At 43.6% G+C, this 18,741-nt stretch overlaps 1 protein-coding gene across 1 annotated transcript in view; it reads left to right on the top strand.

Annotated features, from left to right (window-relative positions):
• Window positions 1–385: 385 nt before the first annotated feature.
• Window positions 386–18,741, top strand: part of MUC16 (mucin 16, cell surface associated) — a 57,415-nt gene continuing 39,059 nt past the window's right edge. The window contains exons 1-9 of the mRNA XM_088023514.1: window positions 386–493; window positions 588–655; window positions 2,940–3,112; window positions 5,595–5,630; window positions 6,638–6,768; window positions 6,830–6,930; window positions 7,927–8,099; window positions 10,116–10,151; window positions 10,394–10,459. Coding sequence (XP_087879640.1) covers window positions 386–493; window positions 588–655; window positions 2,940–3,112; window positions 5,595–5,630; window positions 6,638–6,768; window positions 6,830–6,930; window positions 7,927–8,099; window positions 10,116–10,151; window positions 10,394–10,459 — 892 coding nt within the window. The remainder of the gene's footprint in view (window positions 494–587; window positions 656–2,939; window positions 3,113–5,594; window positions 5,631–6,637; window positions 6,769–6,829; window positions 6,931–7,926; window positions 8,100–10,115; window positions 10,152–10,393; window positions 10,460–18,741) is intronic.

An 18,741-nucleotide genomic window follows, 5' to 3' on the forward strand; every position in this document is an offset into this window, starting at 1 on the left:
CCATCAATCATCGCTAGCGGGGTGCTCCCTGGGCCTGTTCATTTCTCCAAGATGAAGAGATGCAGGTGCTACTATGTGCTGAAATGGTAAGAGCCAAGGGAAAGTAGGAGTAGGGTGACTAACTCATCCCAGTTTTCCCAAGACTGTCGCAATTTTCCAACTGGACATCTGCATTCCAGGAACTCACACAGTCCTGGGAAAACCGAGATGGTTGGTCACCCTACGTGGGAGGGTCTTGAAGAGCAGGCCAGTCTAGGCCGAACCCCAGCTTGGCGCTGGAGTTAAGGTGTGTCCTTGGAGCCTTCCCTGCCACCCCCAGCCCAGGCCTGACCCAGGACTGGGCTCATTTACTCTTCCTACTACCACAGCTGCAGTTCCTTTCTTGATGCCTTTTACTGTCAACTTCACCATCACCAACCTGCACTACACAGAGGACATGGAAAACTCGAGCTCTGAGATATTCAGTGCCACTGAGAGAAACCTGCAGCACCTGGTGAGAGCCCCCTGCCAATGCTCACCTTGTCCCAAGCCTGCCACACCCCAAAGTCTTGACCCCTCCAGCTCATCACCCTCTCATTTGTTCTCAGCTCGGGACTCTGTTCAAAAACAGCAGCATTGGTTCACTCTATGCTGGCTGCAGTCTGACCTTGCTCAGGTAAGGCTTCTTCCAAAGCACCTACAGAACCCCAATTCACTCCCTTCTTGGTGTCCCACATCCCAGTCAACCACAGCCTTGGGTCTTTGCCAAGAGGCAGCATATCATAGTGGACCCAAAGTGTCTGGGTTTGAACACTTGCTCTCCCATTTGCAAGCTCTGTGATCTTGGACAAGTTACATAACCTCTCTGTTCTTTAATAACATTATCTACAAAGTAGTGATAACACTAGTACCTTACTAATGGGGTTATTAATCACTAATTGCAATGCCTGGCCCATTGTGAACACTCGATGGGATCTCATAGTATTAGCCAGTGTAGTATCTTTGCCAATTGTGTCCCCAGAATCCCTGACACTCTCCCTGCCCCAGCTCATATCTATCCTATTGGGGACAAACTCTGGACACTGCAGTCCTGCAGTATATTCCTTGAAAAGAGATAGGGACCTTCCCAGAGGATGTTACACAGAACCAAAGGGGAAAACAAACCAAATGCTGAATACTGGCAGGATATATTGCAATTTAAAAACTCACAAATAGACCTGAACTCTACAGAAGTGGCCTGTTTTCTCCTCTCTGCTATGCCCATTTGGTGTCGTCTGAGGTCAGTGGGCTCAGAACCCTTTCCTTACATTTCACGACTCTATGACTTCTCTTTGGGGTCCTGCATCCAGCCAGTGCAGGTCATCCTGCCAGAGAGGTGGGTCCTCTACTCACATGGCTTCACGAGAAGAGGTTCCTGGAGTGTTGTAGACCAAAACCGTCCTAAATGAGCTCCACCCACCTGCCCCCATCTCCCCATGAGGTGGGGAGAATCAGTAAGGTAATATTGACCATATGATAGGCCACCCAAAAATCTAAGTGATGTACGTGTTTTCATTCATTTCATCTTTACAACAACATGATTATTATCCCACATTGTAGAAGAGAACACTAGGCTCAGAGTAGTCAAGTTCCTTGAGAGGAGCTAGGATTTGAACCCAAAGGTTCTAGTTTTTGAGTCCCTCCTTTTAACCATGATACAATAGCGCTCAAGGTCACTGGGCTCACCATGTACTTGCATCCTTAAAAGTCCTCAGAACTCCAGTGAGCCTTTGGACTTGAGGGTTATATCTGCCCCTATTTATTGAATTAGAAATTAAAACATATTATAAATATGTGTTCATTAATTTATTAAAAGTAATAAATCTATTACATGTTAACACAAACAATATAATTTTTATGAACAATGGCAATATTTCCCTCCCCTCAAAAAAGGCATAACAAGAAGAGAGCCATTGTTTACATTTTTGCAGATATTTTTAATGTCTGGTTTAGGAGAAGACAGTAGGATATCTGCTTCTGCATTTAACCTTTTACAGTATTTCATGTTGTGGCCTCTGGAAAACATTTCACAGTATACTCCTAAGAGAACAAAAGTTAAAATAATGAAAATAATCTTACTTGGTGGACTCTCTGTAAGAGTTTATGACTACCAGGAGTCCCTGGGCCTCATTTTGAGAACCATGCTTTGAATAGTGTGGATAATAGCAAGAATTCCCAGGCAGGGGAGGGAGGGGATCTTTCTTCCTGTAAAGCCCCTGCTCTGGGTGAATCACTATAGATAGGTTCAGCTGAAATTCAGGACAAAAGTATTTTTGAACCACATTGGCCCTTATCACCTCTTAATTCATTTTCTCTGTTTTTCTCCAAACTTGGTTACCTGCTCCAAAGGTGCTCCCATGGAGTTGACCTCAACCTTGGGATTCACCAACATGAAACAAAGTCTTCCCTTCAAGCTCCATGATGGTTGTTGCACAATGTCACAACCAGCCACAGGGGTGACTCACTCACCTCCTCCAAGGTCTTCAGTCCTTTGCTGTTCCCTTCCACATGCTGCCTGGGCTCAGGATTCTCATTTCCTCCCAGGAGCTCCACACCCCCAATCTTACAGCCCAAGCAGGACTCAGCTACTGGAGGGGATGCCATCTGTACTTACCTTCTTGAATGGACAGGGACTGTACTGGGCGCTGGTAGTTGAAACAATGAGCATGAACCAATTAATAAAAAGATTGGGGAGCAAAAGAAGAAAATTAGGTGCAGAGTAGCCCTGGAGAACACTTAAGGTGGGATGGTCTGGATCCCCCATATCAGACAGAAAAAGATGTGTTTGAGACAGCAGGTGAAACCCTGAGAAGACTACTAACATAAACACCAAGGGGTACGATTGAAGGAAGGAGTCGTCAGGATTGGTCAGCTCCCAAGTGTCTCTGCACATCCCTATTCCCATGTCCTTCCTTCCCCAGGGCTGAAAAGGATGGAACAAGCACCAGAATGGACGCGGTCTGCGCCTACCGCCCAGATCCCACAGGCTTCAGTCTGGACAGAGAGGGGCTATCCTGGGAGCTAAGCCAGCAGACCCATGGTGTCACTCAGCTGGGCCCTTACACCCTGGACAGGGACAGTCTCTGTGTCAATGGTGAGTACCTCCATTGCTGTTGGGGTCTCCTCCTGAGCCCCAGATGGGGTTTCCTTGCAGTGCAATTTCTCAATACCTGTGTTCATAGTTCTGGGCCAACCCAGATTTCCATAGGGAAATTCTGTTCCAACAGAATACCTACAGAGCAGCCTGCCTGCCTGCCTCCCCTCCCTTTCTTCTTTCTTTCTTCTTTCTTCTTTCTTCTTCTCCTTCTTCTTCTCCTTCTTCCTTCCTTCCTTCCTTCCTTCCTTTCTTTCTTTCTTTCTCTCTAGTAAAAGTAATATTTATTTTTGTACACTGTCATTTTAAATATTAGAAACTTTGAGAATGAAAGGGGTTTGGGGGAGGAAACTCTTAGGAACCTTCTTATCACATTGTTTACAATACAGCCATGACTTTTGCTATGCCAGGGTGAATTGTCCTATTGCTTTCTAAGTTTCAATCAGATTCTAGCATTTTACCCTATGTGCTTTCAATATGGTAAACTATCTCTGAAAATTTCATTAATGTGAAGTTTTGTTTGCTGATGTCACTTCTTTTGGCTATCCTCACCTTTTTTGTTACTCTCCTCGTGAATGCTGATAAGTTTGTCTTCACTACATTCCTCTGGTTGCACAAATGGAGTCTCTCAAATATCAGCAGTGTGAATATTCCATGGTCAGTTAATTTGTCTCTAAGTCCTACTGTTATTTATTTTTATTTTATTTAAGTTTTTGTTTTAATTCCAGTTGGATAACAGTGTTCTGTTAGTTTCAGGTGTACAGTATAGTGAGTGATTCAACACTTTCATACAACACCTAATGCTCACAGAACAACTTCCAAAGTCTGGAAATAAAGGCTCCCTGCATCATCTTCTTCATTGCAGTGACCTTTCACAGAAACCCAACTGGAGCATGAAGCTATCAGGGAAGGAAGAGTATAAAACAAGCCCACAGTGGCTGTTGGCATTCACTCCTCCCCAACAGGAAATGAGTTCCCAAGGTTGTGACTGATCTGCTTCTTTCTCTTTGTTATGATAGTCTGTGACCTTTTGCTCATCCTCCAGGGGCCAGCCAGACTACATCCCACCTGAGAATCAAACAACAAAGCTGTTAGCAATGTTTTTTAGCAATAAATCCCTCCTCAACAATGCCCTTAGCAACAAAACCCACAGTCACACCTATACTAAAGGCTAGTGTTTATTGAGGGATGCTTGTGATCCAGAACATTGTGTGTATTATGTTTTACAAATCCTGTCCAACACTCTGTGACATATTATGTATATTTTACAGAGGAACAAGCAAGGCTCAAGGAGGGAAATCTACTTTCCCAAGATCAGACAGCTAATATAAGTGGTAGCATCAGAACTCAAACCCTAAATTAGCTCTAAGGCCCCCAAAAGGCCCCCTAACTACTAGGCTACACTGCAGACAAACTCAGCTAGAACAAGCCTCAAATATCAGGATGGGAAGGCATATCAAGGAGCCCCTAATACAACAGTTTAAACCAATGCTCAATTAATTATGTCTCCACTGTATTGACTTTGACATTGTCTTTCTATCTGGATTAAAACCTGTATTATATTTCAATAGTCCTTAAGAATTACTTAAAGCTGTAGCTCACATTGTGGGTTTGGGTGGTTTACAGGTCTTTCTTTAAGCCCTGGTCCTGGTTTTTTGCTCATCCTGTGTCCCTGGGCAAGCCATGCAACCTCTCTAGGCTTCATTGTCTATTTTTAGAATGGAATTTTTAAAAACGTCATTTAAGATTATTGTAAAGGTCAAATGATATAAAACCTGAATAATCTAAGTAAACCACAGGGCTCTCTCCACTAGGTCCAGTCTCAAAGAAGAGTTTCATTTCAAGAAACCCAGTCAGACCACCAAATATAAGATAGGTCTAAGTTTTACTTCCATTCCCCACAGAACATCAGAGAAGACCCAGTCCATGATCCAGAACCATACTTATTCAAACCCTCTTTTCCTCAATTCCCTCTTACTCTCCAACTTTATACTCTCTGGTTGACTCCCACCTCTGTCTGCCTGTCTCACTCTCTCACCCTCATGATCTCAGTTCAACATTACAGAAGTCCAGGAACTATGTCAAAGATCACGCTGTCTCTGAAGAGTAGGGTAGTGGGAAAAACTCAGAGACCGAGGAAAGAGTTCTATTTAATTGGTGAAGAAAACACAAATAAAGCTGGAAACACTCTCATAAAATTGTTGTGGCTAGTACTCATTTGGTGAGGTTGATATTGTCCCAGGCACCTAGTGAACCCCCATAAGATGAGGGGTATTTTGATCATTATTGTCTTTGTGGTTGATGATCATGAGGACGACACAACTGTGAGCACCAGAGTACAAGGCAGTTAACCCCTAAAGAGTTGATGAGTCTCAGAGGAAGCACTTGAGAAGGTTTGCGTTGTGTGTTTCAAGTCATACCCCTCATCCTTTTCTGAGCCTCCTCCCATCAGCTTACTCTTCCTCTCTGGCTCTCTCTGCAGGTTATAACTATCAGTACCGGATCCCCACCACCAGCAGTAAGTCACAAGGACCCAGATGTCCCTGCATCCCTGGGACACTTCCTCCTTACGCCTGCTCCCCGGGGTGGGGTGGGGGGGGAATGTACCCATCCCCCCGCCAGGTTCTCAGCCCCAAAGCAGCTCCAGACGACCCATCAGAGATACGAGCTCCTGTCAACAGCCCTGTCCTCTCACTGCTTCATGATTGGGACCAACAATTTATATTCATGTTGTATTCTTTCATTCCTTCAGCTCCGCTGACTTCTACATTCTCTCCAGGACTCCCTGCATCTCTGCCTCCCACCCCCAACTCTACAGGTAGGAGTCTAACCTCTAAGTCCCATGGAACTTCAACTCCTGTTCTGGTTGGTGAATCCTGCATGATCTGGACCGTGCTGCCCACCCAGCCCCAGCCTGTCCCACTATCTCCCTTGCTCCCTCATCTCTGGCCATACCAGCCTCATTTCTGTTCTTCCAGGGACCAAACATCCTTCCATCCTCAGGGCCTTTCCTCTCACTATAATGGGAACTCAGCTCTGTTCCTGGTTTCTCTTTGTCCTTCAGATTCAGGTCAGCTGGCTCTTGCTCAGACCTCCTCCTACAAAGTAGCATTTCTCCATATCCCACACATAGATGGGACCTAATCTCTATTCTATCTCTATGATCATTTCTTTCATGGAAATTACTACTGTTTGGATTTGTTGACTGCTCAAGTATTTGTAGCCCCAGATCTGAGCACAAAAGGTCTTGGTCCCTCCTCTTCCTACTAAAATGTCAATGACAGGTCAGCCTTTGGACACTCTGGGATGAGAAGATTGAGGTTTCCTTTTGAGGTGACATGACACAGCTAAATGGAGGTCCACTCTCCTCCCTTGGCCGGCTGAGGAGGGAGGAGATCCCAGATGGGATATCTCAGGATTTACCTACTGGATACTATGGACAGAGAGACAGTACTAGTCCCTTCCCCCGAACAGACAGCTCAGGCCTAAGACCGTGCTGGGTCTCTCCTCTCTCTCTCCCTCCAGCTGCAGGTGTGGGTCCCGCCCTGGTGCCATTCACCCTCAACTTCACCATCACCAACCTGCTCTGCACCCCAGACATGAGGCACCCAGGCTCCATGAAGTTCAATTCCACTGAGAGGGCCCTGAAGAGCCTGGTAAGAGCCTGACAATGCCTTCCCTGGCCTGCCTTGTCCTTGCCCCACCCACTCACCTCAGCCCCTCCTGCTCACCTCTCTCTCCTTCCTCCCCAGCTTGGTCTTATTTAAGAACACCAGTATTGGCCCACTGTACTCTGGTTGCAGACTGACCTTGCTCAGGTGAGACTTCCTTCCCTTACAACATGAAGGCTTGCACTGCCACAGGCAAGTTCACCTAAAGGTGAGGACCTGAACATAGCAACTAAAAAAATCATAAATGACTGGGGCCTTCCAGGAATTCAGATGGACGGCATGCCTTCTGGCTGAGTGTATCAGAGAGGGCTTCCTGAAAGAAATAACTGTCAAATAAAGGTCTTAAATTACTTGGATAAGCAGAGCCATGGAGCATTCATGCTCACTAGCCAGAAAGGGCAGGACTGACTCATTAGGCAGACATGAAATGAAGTACCTCAGGCTATCCTCTGTGACAGGTGCTAAGGGCACCGAGAGAATCAGTCTTGGGCCTTTCCCTCAGTATAGAGAGGATAGCAGCCATATGGACTTAAAACCATAATGGGAACAGGATTAATACAATGATAAAGCACTACACGGAGGTGATAGGAGCCCATAGGATGAACTTTTAGCTCATTGTGGACATTGAGTGGAGACACTCTAGAGAAGGTGATGCCTGGGCTGAATGAACATTAGCCAGAAGAAACTTTGGCAAAGGTATTTCAAGGGGTGGCTATCCCTCAGATCTATGGGGAACCATGAAGTTGTAAGCAGAGCCTTGATGTGATGTCATTTATTTTAAGTAGTGCACTGGTAGATATGGGGATGGGAAAATTTGATATGAGGATGGGACAGGAGGTGGGAAAACCAGTGAGATGTTGAGCTGGACCTGGATGTTGCTTGGATGGGGGGGACCAAGGACAGGGGAAGATCCAGGATGCTTCCACATGTTTGGCTCTACATGTTTGGCTCATCCTAGATGAAAAGGTCCCAGAAAAGAATGCACATGAGGAACTAGACAAGACCCAGTAAGAAAAATGTCATCAAACCGAGGCTGAGTCTGGGGCTGGGGCCGGGGGCAGCAAGCTGAAGACAAGAGTTGAACAAGGTATATAACTCTCCCACATCTCAGGATGCCCCTATTCCCATGTCCCAACACCCTAGGACTGAGAAGGGCGGAGCAGCAACTGGAGTGGATGCCATCTGCACCTACCATCCTGACCCCATGGGCCGCAGGCTAAACAGAGTAGAACTATACCAGGAACTGAATCAGCTGACCCACGGTGTCACCTGGCTGGGCACCTACACCCTGGACAGAGACAGTCTCTACGTCAATGGTGAGTGTCTGTGCTGCAGTTGGGGTCTCCAGTCCCATGCTTCTTTATGCCAGTAGTTCTCAACCGGGATGATTCTGCTCCCCAGGAGACATTGACAATGTCTGGAGATATTGATATTGGCATGTCATAGTTGGAGTGTTACTGGTGACATCTAGTGGGTGGAGGCCAGGGGTGCTGCTAAACATCCCACAATACACAATGCAGCCCTCCACCATGAAGAATTATCTAGACCATATTGTCAATAATGCTGAGTTTGAGAAATCATTGTATACAAATTTATAGTTCTGGTGCAAACCTAGCATTTCCTTGGGGACTCATTTTTGAGTGCTTAACACACCATGAGAGGCTGATTTCCTTTTCCTTTTCACCTCCTGGATGACATCTTTCTTCCTCCTTATTTCCACTGCTTCCCATCGGAGCCTAACTGGAGCATGCAGACTCTAGGGAAAGAAGTGGGTGATACAGAACTCTGTGGCTAAGGTTTCTGAATGGGTAGTGGGTGACCATGCCAGCCCTCAACCCATGTCATTCTCTCCTTCATGACAACCAATGTTCTAAGTTCCCACAGGCCAGTCAGAGCTACACAGACTTGATGAGATAACATCACACTAACACATACTCCATGAGTAATAACTATGCACATAACACCGTTGACAACAATGCCCCTAAAAGCAATGCTAACACTGAGAATAGTAACTGTAATCGTGGCTAATTCCTATCAAAACATTCCGATGTGTCAGGAACTGTGATAAAGTCTTCATTTGTATTATCTCATATTAATCTTACCCAAAACCCTGTGAGTTTTTATAGTCATTTTTACAGAGAAAGCCATCATGCGTTCAGACAGGAAGTCATTTGCTCGAGATAATCCAGCCATCATGCATGACGGAGTCAAGACTCAAACAAACCCAGAACTGAATCTAAACCCCAAGGTCCTAACCACAAGGCAACACCACAGACCACCCAGATATAGAAAGCCTCAAATCTCAGGATAGGAAGGGGCATGAATGACCTCTAGCTTAACAATCTAGCCTGATCCTTGATTAGTTATTTCCCCTCTGTATCAACTTGGAGATTTCCTTAAAGCAATGGTTAATAGTTTGAGGGTTGGTGAGTGATAGATCTCTGTTTTATGTGATGCTGAACAAGCTGTAAAACTTCTCTAGGCTTTAATATCCCATTTTCAGAATGGAATAAACATACATACCAAGCAAGATTGTCCTGATAGCCAAATGAGAGCGTTCAGGAATAACTCAAGTAAATCACGGGGCTCCCCTGGGTCCAGTCTTTACTCCCACCCCTCACAGAGCATCCAAGGAGATGACCATGACTCAGAGAAACACTCATGAAAAATTCTCTTTTCCCCAATTCCTTTCAGACTCCAATTTTCATACCATCCATCTGACCTCCATTTCTCTTCTCATGTTCATTATCCTAGCCCATTTCCAAAGTTTCTCTAATATTCCAAACCACATGTACATTCCCTCTCCTCCATTTTGTTCACTTCCACAGACCACTCTCTCAGCCTGCCACAATTTTGTCACTTCTACATCACACACACACACACACACACACACACACAAAACCCAGAAACTAAGCTAGAAAGATAAAGTCATATTATCATAAAATTTTGTGAAGGGAGAGAAGCTAAGAGAGCAAGGATGAAGTTATCTTTGTGAATTGAGAGGACGTGGATAAGGTTTGGAACACACCTGTTTGTAAATCTGCCCCATTTCCTTGTCGTGTGTTGTTTAGCATTATTTCTGGTGCATAGTACATTCCCAATAGATAGGGACAGCTCTTACTATTGTATTTTTCCTTTGGCAACAGTAACGGTGATGATGTTCATCATTATTTGCAAAGGACAAGGCACAAAAGGGCGCTGAATAAAATGTAGCCATTATCGTTCATTTATAAATCTCAGCATGTTTGTTAATGAATTTCATCTCTAGGTCTACCATCTACCCCTTCCTTAACTCTTAACCCATTATAACAGTCCTTTACTCCTTTCTGCAGGTTATAACCATCAGTACTGGACCCCTACCACCAGCAGTGAGTATTCAAGACTCAAATTTCAATGCCCACTGAACCCTTATTCCTCAAAGCACATTGTTCTGGAGAGAAGCTGCCAATGCTCCCTCCCTAAGTGTCCAGCCAAAGACTCAGAGGAGTCCCCTACTCACCCAGGGTCTTGCTCTGAGTCCAAACAGAAGCCCAAATTCTAATGAACAGCTTCTGTCCCACGTTCATTCAGGATGAGACTTAATAATTTTTCCCATGTTCTTTTTTCTCAGCTCCAGTGACTTCTACATTCTCTCCAGAATCTTCCACAACTCTGTCCCCCATCCTCAGCTCTACAGGTAGGAGTCTGCTCTCTGGGACCTGTGAAACTTCAACTCCACATGGTCTGGTTGCCATCAACCACCTGGCCTCAGCCTATCCTACGCACTTTCTCCTTCGCTCTCTAAGCTTTGGCCACATCAGACACTTGTCTGTTCCTCTAGGCTCCTAACCTCTGTCTGGCCTTTATACTAGCTCTTCCTGGAGGTCAGCTGCACCTGGCACCTTATTGCCTTTCAAATCTCAGTTCAACCATCACCTTCTTTGAAAGACCCTCCTAGACCACCTTAGAGGAAGTAGCACATCTGAATACACAACTGGCCCACAGGTTTTCTCTATCCACCACCGTGAGTATTTTCTCATGGAATTTACTACTATTGGCTTTATTCAGTCTTTATGTATTTGTCACCTTGAAGCTGAGTAACTAGTCTTCACTCACTTTATATTTATTGATTGGATGAATGGATGAATGTAGCAATCTTGTATATGTCCACGTTCGTGAATTGTATTTGAACACCCAGAAAATCATGCAGGATCTCAGTCATGAACTTGGTTCTTGCTCTGTCTCTTCATCTTGCCCAGATGAGGGCCCTTGAGTTTCCAGGAACCTGATACAGGGGCTTGATTTATGTCAGGAAACCTGTCTTACTCCAACTCTTAAGATTTATTTTAAAAATTGGGTCTATGCATATTTTTCAAGTTTACGCCACGACCCAGGCTGGGCGTTCCTGACCTTTAATCTTGCCACGGGAGTCTGGAGTTGTAGGATACAAGCTGGTGTCCTGTAATTTGAATTCTGCCTTCTGGAATTCTGTGTTTCATGGGTCAAGACACTGCAAACTTTTTACAAGCTTTAGACAGAATGCACACTCTCCATGTCCTTACAGCTCCACCCTGATCAACTCAACCAATCTGTAACAGACCTAACTCCTGCAAGCTTGTAAATATGTGACATGTGCCATAGACCAAGTTTTTCCACGATTGATGACGTCATTTTTCTATAGATGCATTCAAGACTTCTTCTTCATCTTTGGTTTTCAGAAGTTTGAGTATGATGTATCTGAGCATGGTTTTCTTTCAGCTTACACTGTTTGGGATTTTCGAAGCTTCCTAGATCTGAAAATGTATGTTTTCAAGAAATTTGGGAAAGTTTTAGCTATTTTATTTTTTTTCCCAGTTATCCAGTACCATTTATTTAGAAAATGCCTTTCTCCATTAAATTGTACAGGCACTCTTGTTGAAAATCAATTCATCATAAGTGTGAGGATTTGTTTCTAGACTTTCGGTTATACCCCATTGATCTACATGTCTATCCTCATTTGGTGTCTTACTGTCTTGATTACTGTAGCTTTGTCTGCTATAATTTTCTTTTTGTATATGTGTTTTATTTAAATTCCAGTTAGTTAACATACAGTGTTACATTAGTTTCAGGTGTGCAATATAGGGATTCAACATTTCCATACATCACCTGGTGCTCATCACAACAGCTGGGGAGAGGATGGAGGGGTTTTGAAATCAAGTCTGACGCACTAGTGTGAGTCAGGTAATCATAGCCCCCACAGCTCTACACATGGTCTCTACACATGGTCATGAGTTATGGGGTGGGGTAGGTTGAGTAGGTGACAGGAAACCTCCTATAAGAATTGATGTTTGACTCATATTAAAAAAAGAATGTTTCTTCTGTGTTGGATGGGATTGAATTGATTTTTTTTTTCCTTTTATTTTCCCCCTAATCCATGAGATGGCTCTAATCCTGTTACTTTTAACCTCTCAAGTGGAGGCTATCAGGGCCTGTCTGGAGCATCACCAGGGCCCAAGACCTCACCCCTGGCACCTACCCTGGCCCATATCCAGATTCAAGAGCCCCATAACCCGCCTTTTGATCCAACTGCTGCATTAAGCAATTTTTATGCATAACATAGAATTTCCCATTTTAACCACTGTTAAGTGTAAAATTTAGTGGCATTAACTATATTCCGAATGTCGTGCCACCAACACCACTGTCCATTCTCAGGACTTCTTCAACATCCCAAACAGAAACTCTGTTCCCATTGAACACTAACTCCCTATAACCCCTACCCCCAGCCCCTAGTTACCTCTACTCTACTTTCTGTTTCCACAAATTTGCTTATTTTAGGTACCCCATGTAAGTGAAACCATACAATATTTGTCCTTTCATGTTTGGTTTATTTCACTTACTATGATATTTTCACAGTTCATCTGTATTGTAGCAGCCGTCAGAGTTTCCCTCATGTTTATGGCTGAATATTATTCCACTGTATGTGTATGCCACCTTTTGTTTATCCATTCATCAGATGATGGGCTCGGGTTGTTTCCACCTTTTGGCTATTGTGAATGATGCTGCTGTGAACATTTTGTGTTCAAGGATCTGAGTCCCTGTTTCAGTTCTTTTGGGTCTATACCTAGGAGCAAAATTGCTAGATCATATGGTAATCCCATATTTAACTTTTTGAGGAACCACCAAACTGTTTTCCGTAGCAGCTTCACTAGCATTCCCACCAACAATGCACGAGGATTCCAATTTCTGCACATCTATTTTTTAAAAATTTTATTATGTTATGTTAGTCACCATACAATACATCATTAGTTTTTGATGTAGTGATCCACGATGCATTGTTTGTGTATGACACCCAGTGCTCCATGCAGTATGTGCCCTCCTTAATACCCATCACCGGGCTAACCCATCCCCCCACCTCCCTCCCCTCTAGAACCCTGTTTGTTTCTCAGAGTCTATAGTCTCTCATGGTTCATCTCTCCCTCCAATCCCCCCCCTTCATTTTTCCCTTCCTTCTCCTAATGTCCTTCCTGCTATTCCTTATGTTCCACAAATAAGTGAAACCATATGATAATTGACTTTCTCTGCTTGACTTATTTCACTTAGCATAATCTCCTCCAGTCCCATCCATGTTGATGTAAAAGTTGGGTATTCATCCTTTCTGATGGCTGGGTAATATTCCATTGTATATATGGACCACATCTTCTTTATCCATTCACCCGTTGAAGGGCATCTCGGCTCTTTCCACAGTTTGGCTATTGCGGACATTGCTGCTATGAACATTGGGGTGTATATGGCCCTTCTTTTCACATCTGTCTTTGGGGTAAATACCCAGTAGTGCAATTGCCGGGTCATAGGGTAGCTCTATTTTTAAATTTTTGAGGAACCTCTACACTGTTTTCCAAAGTGGCTGTACCAACTTGTGTATTCCCACCAACAGTGTAAGGGGGTTCCCCTTTCTCCACAACCTCTCCAACATTTGTTGTTTCTTTCCCTGTCCATTTTTGCCATTCTAACTGGTGGAAGGTGGTATGTCAATGTGGTTTTGATTTAAATTTCCCTGATGGCTAATGATGATGAACATTTTTTCATGTTTCTGTTAGCCATTTGTGTGTCTTCTTCAGAGCAGTGTCTTTTCATATCTTCTGCCCACTTTTTGACTTGATTATTTGTTTTTTGGAAGTAGAGTTTGAGAAGTTCTTTATATATCTTGGATACCAGCCCTTTATCCGTAGTGTCACTTGCAAATATCTTCTCCCATTCTGTGGGTTGCCTCTTTGTTTTGTTGACTGTTTCCTTTGCTATGCAGAAGCTTTTTATCTTGATGAAGTCCCGAAAGTTCATTTTGGCTTTTGTTTCACTAGCTTTTGGAGATGTATCTTGAAAGAAGTTGCTGTGGGCTATATCAAAGAGGTTACTGCCTATGTTCTCCTCTAGGATTTTGATGGATTCCTGTCTCACATTGAGGTCTTACATCCATTTTGAATTTATCTTTGTGAATGGTGTTAGAGAATGGTTGAGTTTCATTCTTCTGCATGTGGCTGTCCAATTTTCCCAGCACCATTTATTGAAGAGACTGTCTTTTTTCCATTGCATGTTTTTTCCTGCTTTGTCAAAGATTATTTGACCGTAGAGTTGAGGGTCCAAATGTGGGTTCGCTATTCTGTTCCATTGGTCTATATGTCTGTTTTTGTGCCAGTACCATGCTGTCTTGGTGATCACAGCTTTGGAATATAGCTTGAGATCGGGCAACGTGATGCCCCCAGCTTTGTTTTTCTTTTTCAACATTTCCTTGGCAATTCAGGGTCTTTTCTGATTCCATACAAATTTTAGGATTGTTTGTTCCAGCACTTTGAAAAATGTCATTGGAATTTTGATCAGGATGGCATTGAAGGTATAGATTGCTCTGGGTAGCATAGACATTTTAACAATGTTTATTCTTCCAATCCATGAGCATGGAATATTTTCCCATCTTTTTGTGTCTTCTTCAATTTCTTTCATGAGTGTTCTGTAGTTCCTAGAGTATAGATCCTTTACCTCTTTGGTTAGCTTTATTCCAAGGTATCTTCTGGTTTTTGGTGCTATTGTAAATGGAATTGTTTCTCTAATTTCTCTTTCTACAGTTGCGTTGTTAGTGTATAAGAAAGCAATTGATTTCTGTGCATTGATTTTGTATCCTGCCACATTACTGAATTGCTGTATGAGTTCTAGTAATTTGGGGGTGGAGTCTTTTGGGTTTTCCACATAAAGTATCATGTCGTCTGTGAAAAGAGAGAGTTTGACTTCTTCTTTGCCAATTTGAATACCTTTTATTTCTTTTTGTTGTCTGATTGCTGTTGCTAGGATGTATGTTGAATAATAGTGGCGAGAGTGGGCATCCTTGATGTGTTCCTGATCTTAAGGGAAAGGCTCTCAGCTTTTCCCCATTGAGGATGATATTCGCTGTGGGTTCTTCATAGATGGATCTTATGAACTTGAGGGATGTTCCCTCTATCCCTATACTCTGAAGAGTTTTAATCAGGAAAGGATGTTGTATTTTGTCAAATGCTTTTTCTGCATCAATTGAGAGGACCATATGGTTCTTCTCCCTCCTCTTATTAATGTGTTCTATCACACTGAATGATTTGTGAATGTTGAACCACCCTTGTATCCTGGGGATAAATCCCACTTGGTCGTGGTGGATGATCCTTTTAATGTATTGTTGGATCCTATTAGCTAGGATTTTGTTGAGGATTTTGGAATCCATATTCATCAGGGATATCATCTGAAATTCTCCTTTTTGATGGGGTCTTTGCCTGGTTTGGGGATTAAAGTAATGCTGGCCTCATAGGATGAGTCTGGAAGCTTTCCTTCTGTTTCTATTTTTTGAAACAGCTTCAGGAGAATAGGTATTATTTCTTCTTTGAATGTTTGGTAGAATTCCCCAGGGAATCCATCAGGCCCTGGACTCTTGTTTTTTGGGAGGTTTTTGATCACTGCTTCAATCTCGTTACTGGTTATTGGCCTATTCAGGTTGCCAATTTCTTCCTGTTTCAGTCTTGGCAGCTTATAGGTTTCCAGGAAGGCCTCCATTTCATCCAGATTGCTCAGTTTATTGGCATATAGTTGTTGATAATTTCTAATAATTGTTTCTATTTCCTTGGTGTTAGTCATGATCTCTCCCCTTTCATTCATAATTTTATTAATTTGGGTCCTTTCTCTTTTCTTTTGGATAAGTCTGGCCAGTGGTTTATCAATCTTATTAATTCTTTCAAAGAACCAGCTTCTAGTTTCGTTGATCTGATCTACTGTGTTTCTGGTTTCTAATTCATTGATCTCTGCTTAATTTTAATTATTTGTCTTCTAATGCATGGCTTAGGCATCGTTTTTTGCTTTTTCTCTAGTTCTTTAAGGTGTAGAGTTGGTGAATTTGGGATTTTCTATTTTTTTGAGTGAGGCTTGAATGGCTATGTATTTCCCCCTTAGGACTACCTTTGCAGTATCCCATAGGTTTTGGACTGATGTGTTTTACTTCTCATCGATTTCCATGAATTGTTTAAGTTCTTCTTTGATTTTCTGGTTGGCCCAAACATTCTTGAGCAGAGTGGTCTTTAGCTTCCAAGTGTTTGAATTTCTGCCAATTTTTTTCTTGTGATTGAGTTCCAGTTTTAAAGCATTGTAGTCTGAGAATATGCAGGGAATAATCTCAATCTTTTGGTATCGGTTGAGACCTGATTTGTGACCCAGTATGTGGTCTATTCTGGAGAAAGTTCCATGTGCGCTCGAGAAGAATGAGTATTCTGTTGTTTTAGGGTGGAATGTTCTGTATATATCTATGAACTTCATCTGATCCAGTGTGTCATTCAAAGCTCTTGTTTCCTTGTTGATTTTCTGCTTAGATGATCTGTCCATTGCTGAGAGTGGAGTATTGAGGTCTCCTACAATTAACGTATTGTTATCAATATGACTCTTTTTTTGGTTAACAGTTGGCTTATGTAGATGGCTGCTCCCATGTTGGGGGCATAGATATTTACAGTTGTTAGATCTTCTTGTTGGATAGACCCTTTAAGAATGATATAGTGTTCTTCTGTGTCTCTAATTACAGACTTCATTTTAAACTCTAATTTGCCTGATATAAGAATTGCTACCCCAGCTTTCTTTTGAGGTCCGCTGGCATGGAAGATGGATCTCCATCCCTTCACTTTCAGTCTGGATGTATCTTTAGGTTCAAAATTAGTCTCTTGTAGGCAGCATATGGATGGGTCCTGTCTTTTTATCCAATCTGCAACCCTGTGCCGTTTTATGGGAGCACTTAGGCCATTCACGTTGAGAGAGATTATTGAAAGATATGAATTAATTGTCATCATGCTGCCTGTGAAGACATTGTTTTTATAGATTGTCCCTGTAAATTTCTGTTGTATATCACTCTTGGGGGCTTTCTCCTTTTATAGAACCCCCCTTAATATTTCTTGCAGGACCGGTTTAGTGGTCACATATTCTTTCAGTTTCTGCCGGTCGTGGAAGCTCTGCGTCTCTCCATCCATTCTAAATGAAAGCCTTGCCAGATAAAGTATTCTTGGCTGCATGTTCTTCTCATTTAGTACCCTGAATATGTCTTGCCAGGCCTTTCTGGCTTGCCAGGTCTCTGTGGATAGGTCTGACGTTATTCTGATCTTCCTCCCTTTGTACATAAGGAATCTCTTCCCCCTAACTGCCCTTAAGATGGTTTCCTTGGTTCTAAGATTTGCAAGTTTTACTACTACATGCTGGGGTGTTGGCCTGTTTTCCTTGATCTTGGGAGGGGTCCTCTCTGCCTCTAGGACACGAATGTTTGTTTCATTCCCCAGATTAGGGAAGTTCTCAGCTACGATTTGCTCAAATACATCTTCTAATCCACTCTCTCTCTCCACTCCCTCTGGGATTCCAATTATTCTGACATTGGAACGCTTCATGGTGTCACTTATTTCTCTGATTCTATTTTCATGGATTCTGAGTTGTTTTTCCCTGGCCTCCTCTTTTCCCTTTTTATCTATTATATTGTCTTCCAGGTCACTTATTCGTTCTTCTACCTCAGTTACCCTAGCTGTTAGATTATCTAGATTGGATTGGATCTCATTGATAGCACTTTTAAGTTCTGCCAATTCAGCTTTCATTTCTGCGCTTAGAGACTCTATGTTGCCATTAATTGATTTCTCCATTCTAGCCATTTCTTCACAATTGCTAGCCTGATTATATCTGCATCCATTTGTAAATCTGCAGCATTAGTCAATCTCTGAGTCTTTTCTATTTTGGGGGCTCCTCCTCCTAGTCATTCTGTTGATGGGTGTTTGAGGGTATGTATAGCATCCAAATTATTGACCAGAACCCAAGCAAGATGCACCTGTTTTCTTGGGACCTTAGGGTTGCTGGCCTCTTGTTTTCCCAGCCTGTCTTCTGGGGCAGGGGCCTGCTGGGCTGTTACTCAGGCAACCCTGTTTGGGCGGAGTTGCCCTGCCCCCTGTGGCGGGGGATGGGCTCAGCGGGAATCAGTTTTGGGGGCTTTTGTTCTCTGGGGGCTTTCCCTGGAGGCTTTCCGCATCTCTTCCTTGAGTCAGAGCGGAAGAGACTGTTTCCAACCCTCTGCCTCAGAGCTGAGAGACCGCAGTCTGTTCTTCAGTGAGCTCTCCAGGCCACACTCTCTCCATTTCTGTCCCTGCTGCTATAACCTGCAGTGTCCTGGGTTGTCCGCCCCTCCACAGCGCCGGCAGTCCTGCCTCCAGGTCGGAGCACGTCTCTGCCCTTTGTGCTTCTAAAACCGCAGATTGCACCCACCCCCTGCCGCTCTGGGTTTCTGCCCCAGGGCCTGCCCTAAAGTCCTTCCCCTGCCACTACTGGTCGGCGAGTCTGTGCCCCGTCCCCAGCGCCTGAGGCTGTCGCTCACCGGCGGTGTAGGATCCCCACGCCAGGCTTCCTCCTCGCTGCCGTTTATCCTCCAAAATCTGTCTGAGGAATCACGGCTCCCCGCTTCGTACCTCAAAACCAACCGCC

The sequence above is a fragment of the Eumetopias jubatus genome, unplaced genomic scaffold (genome assembly GCF_037043125.1).
Source record: "Eumetopias jubatus isolate StellerSeaLion01/CBP00866 unplaced genomic scaffold, mEumJub1_p1.0 scaffold_1, whole genome shotgun sequence".
In the NCBI taxonomy this organism is placed as follows: Eukaryota; Metazoa; Chordata; class Mammalia; order Carnivora; family Otariidae; genus Eumetopias; species Eumetopias jubatus.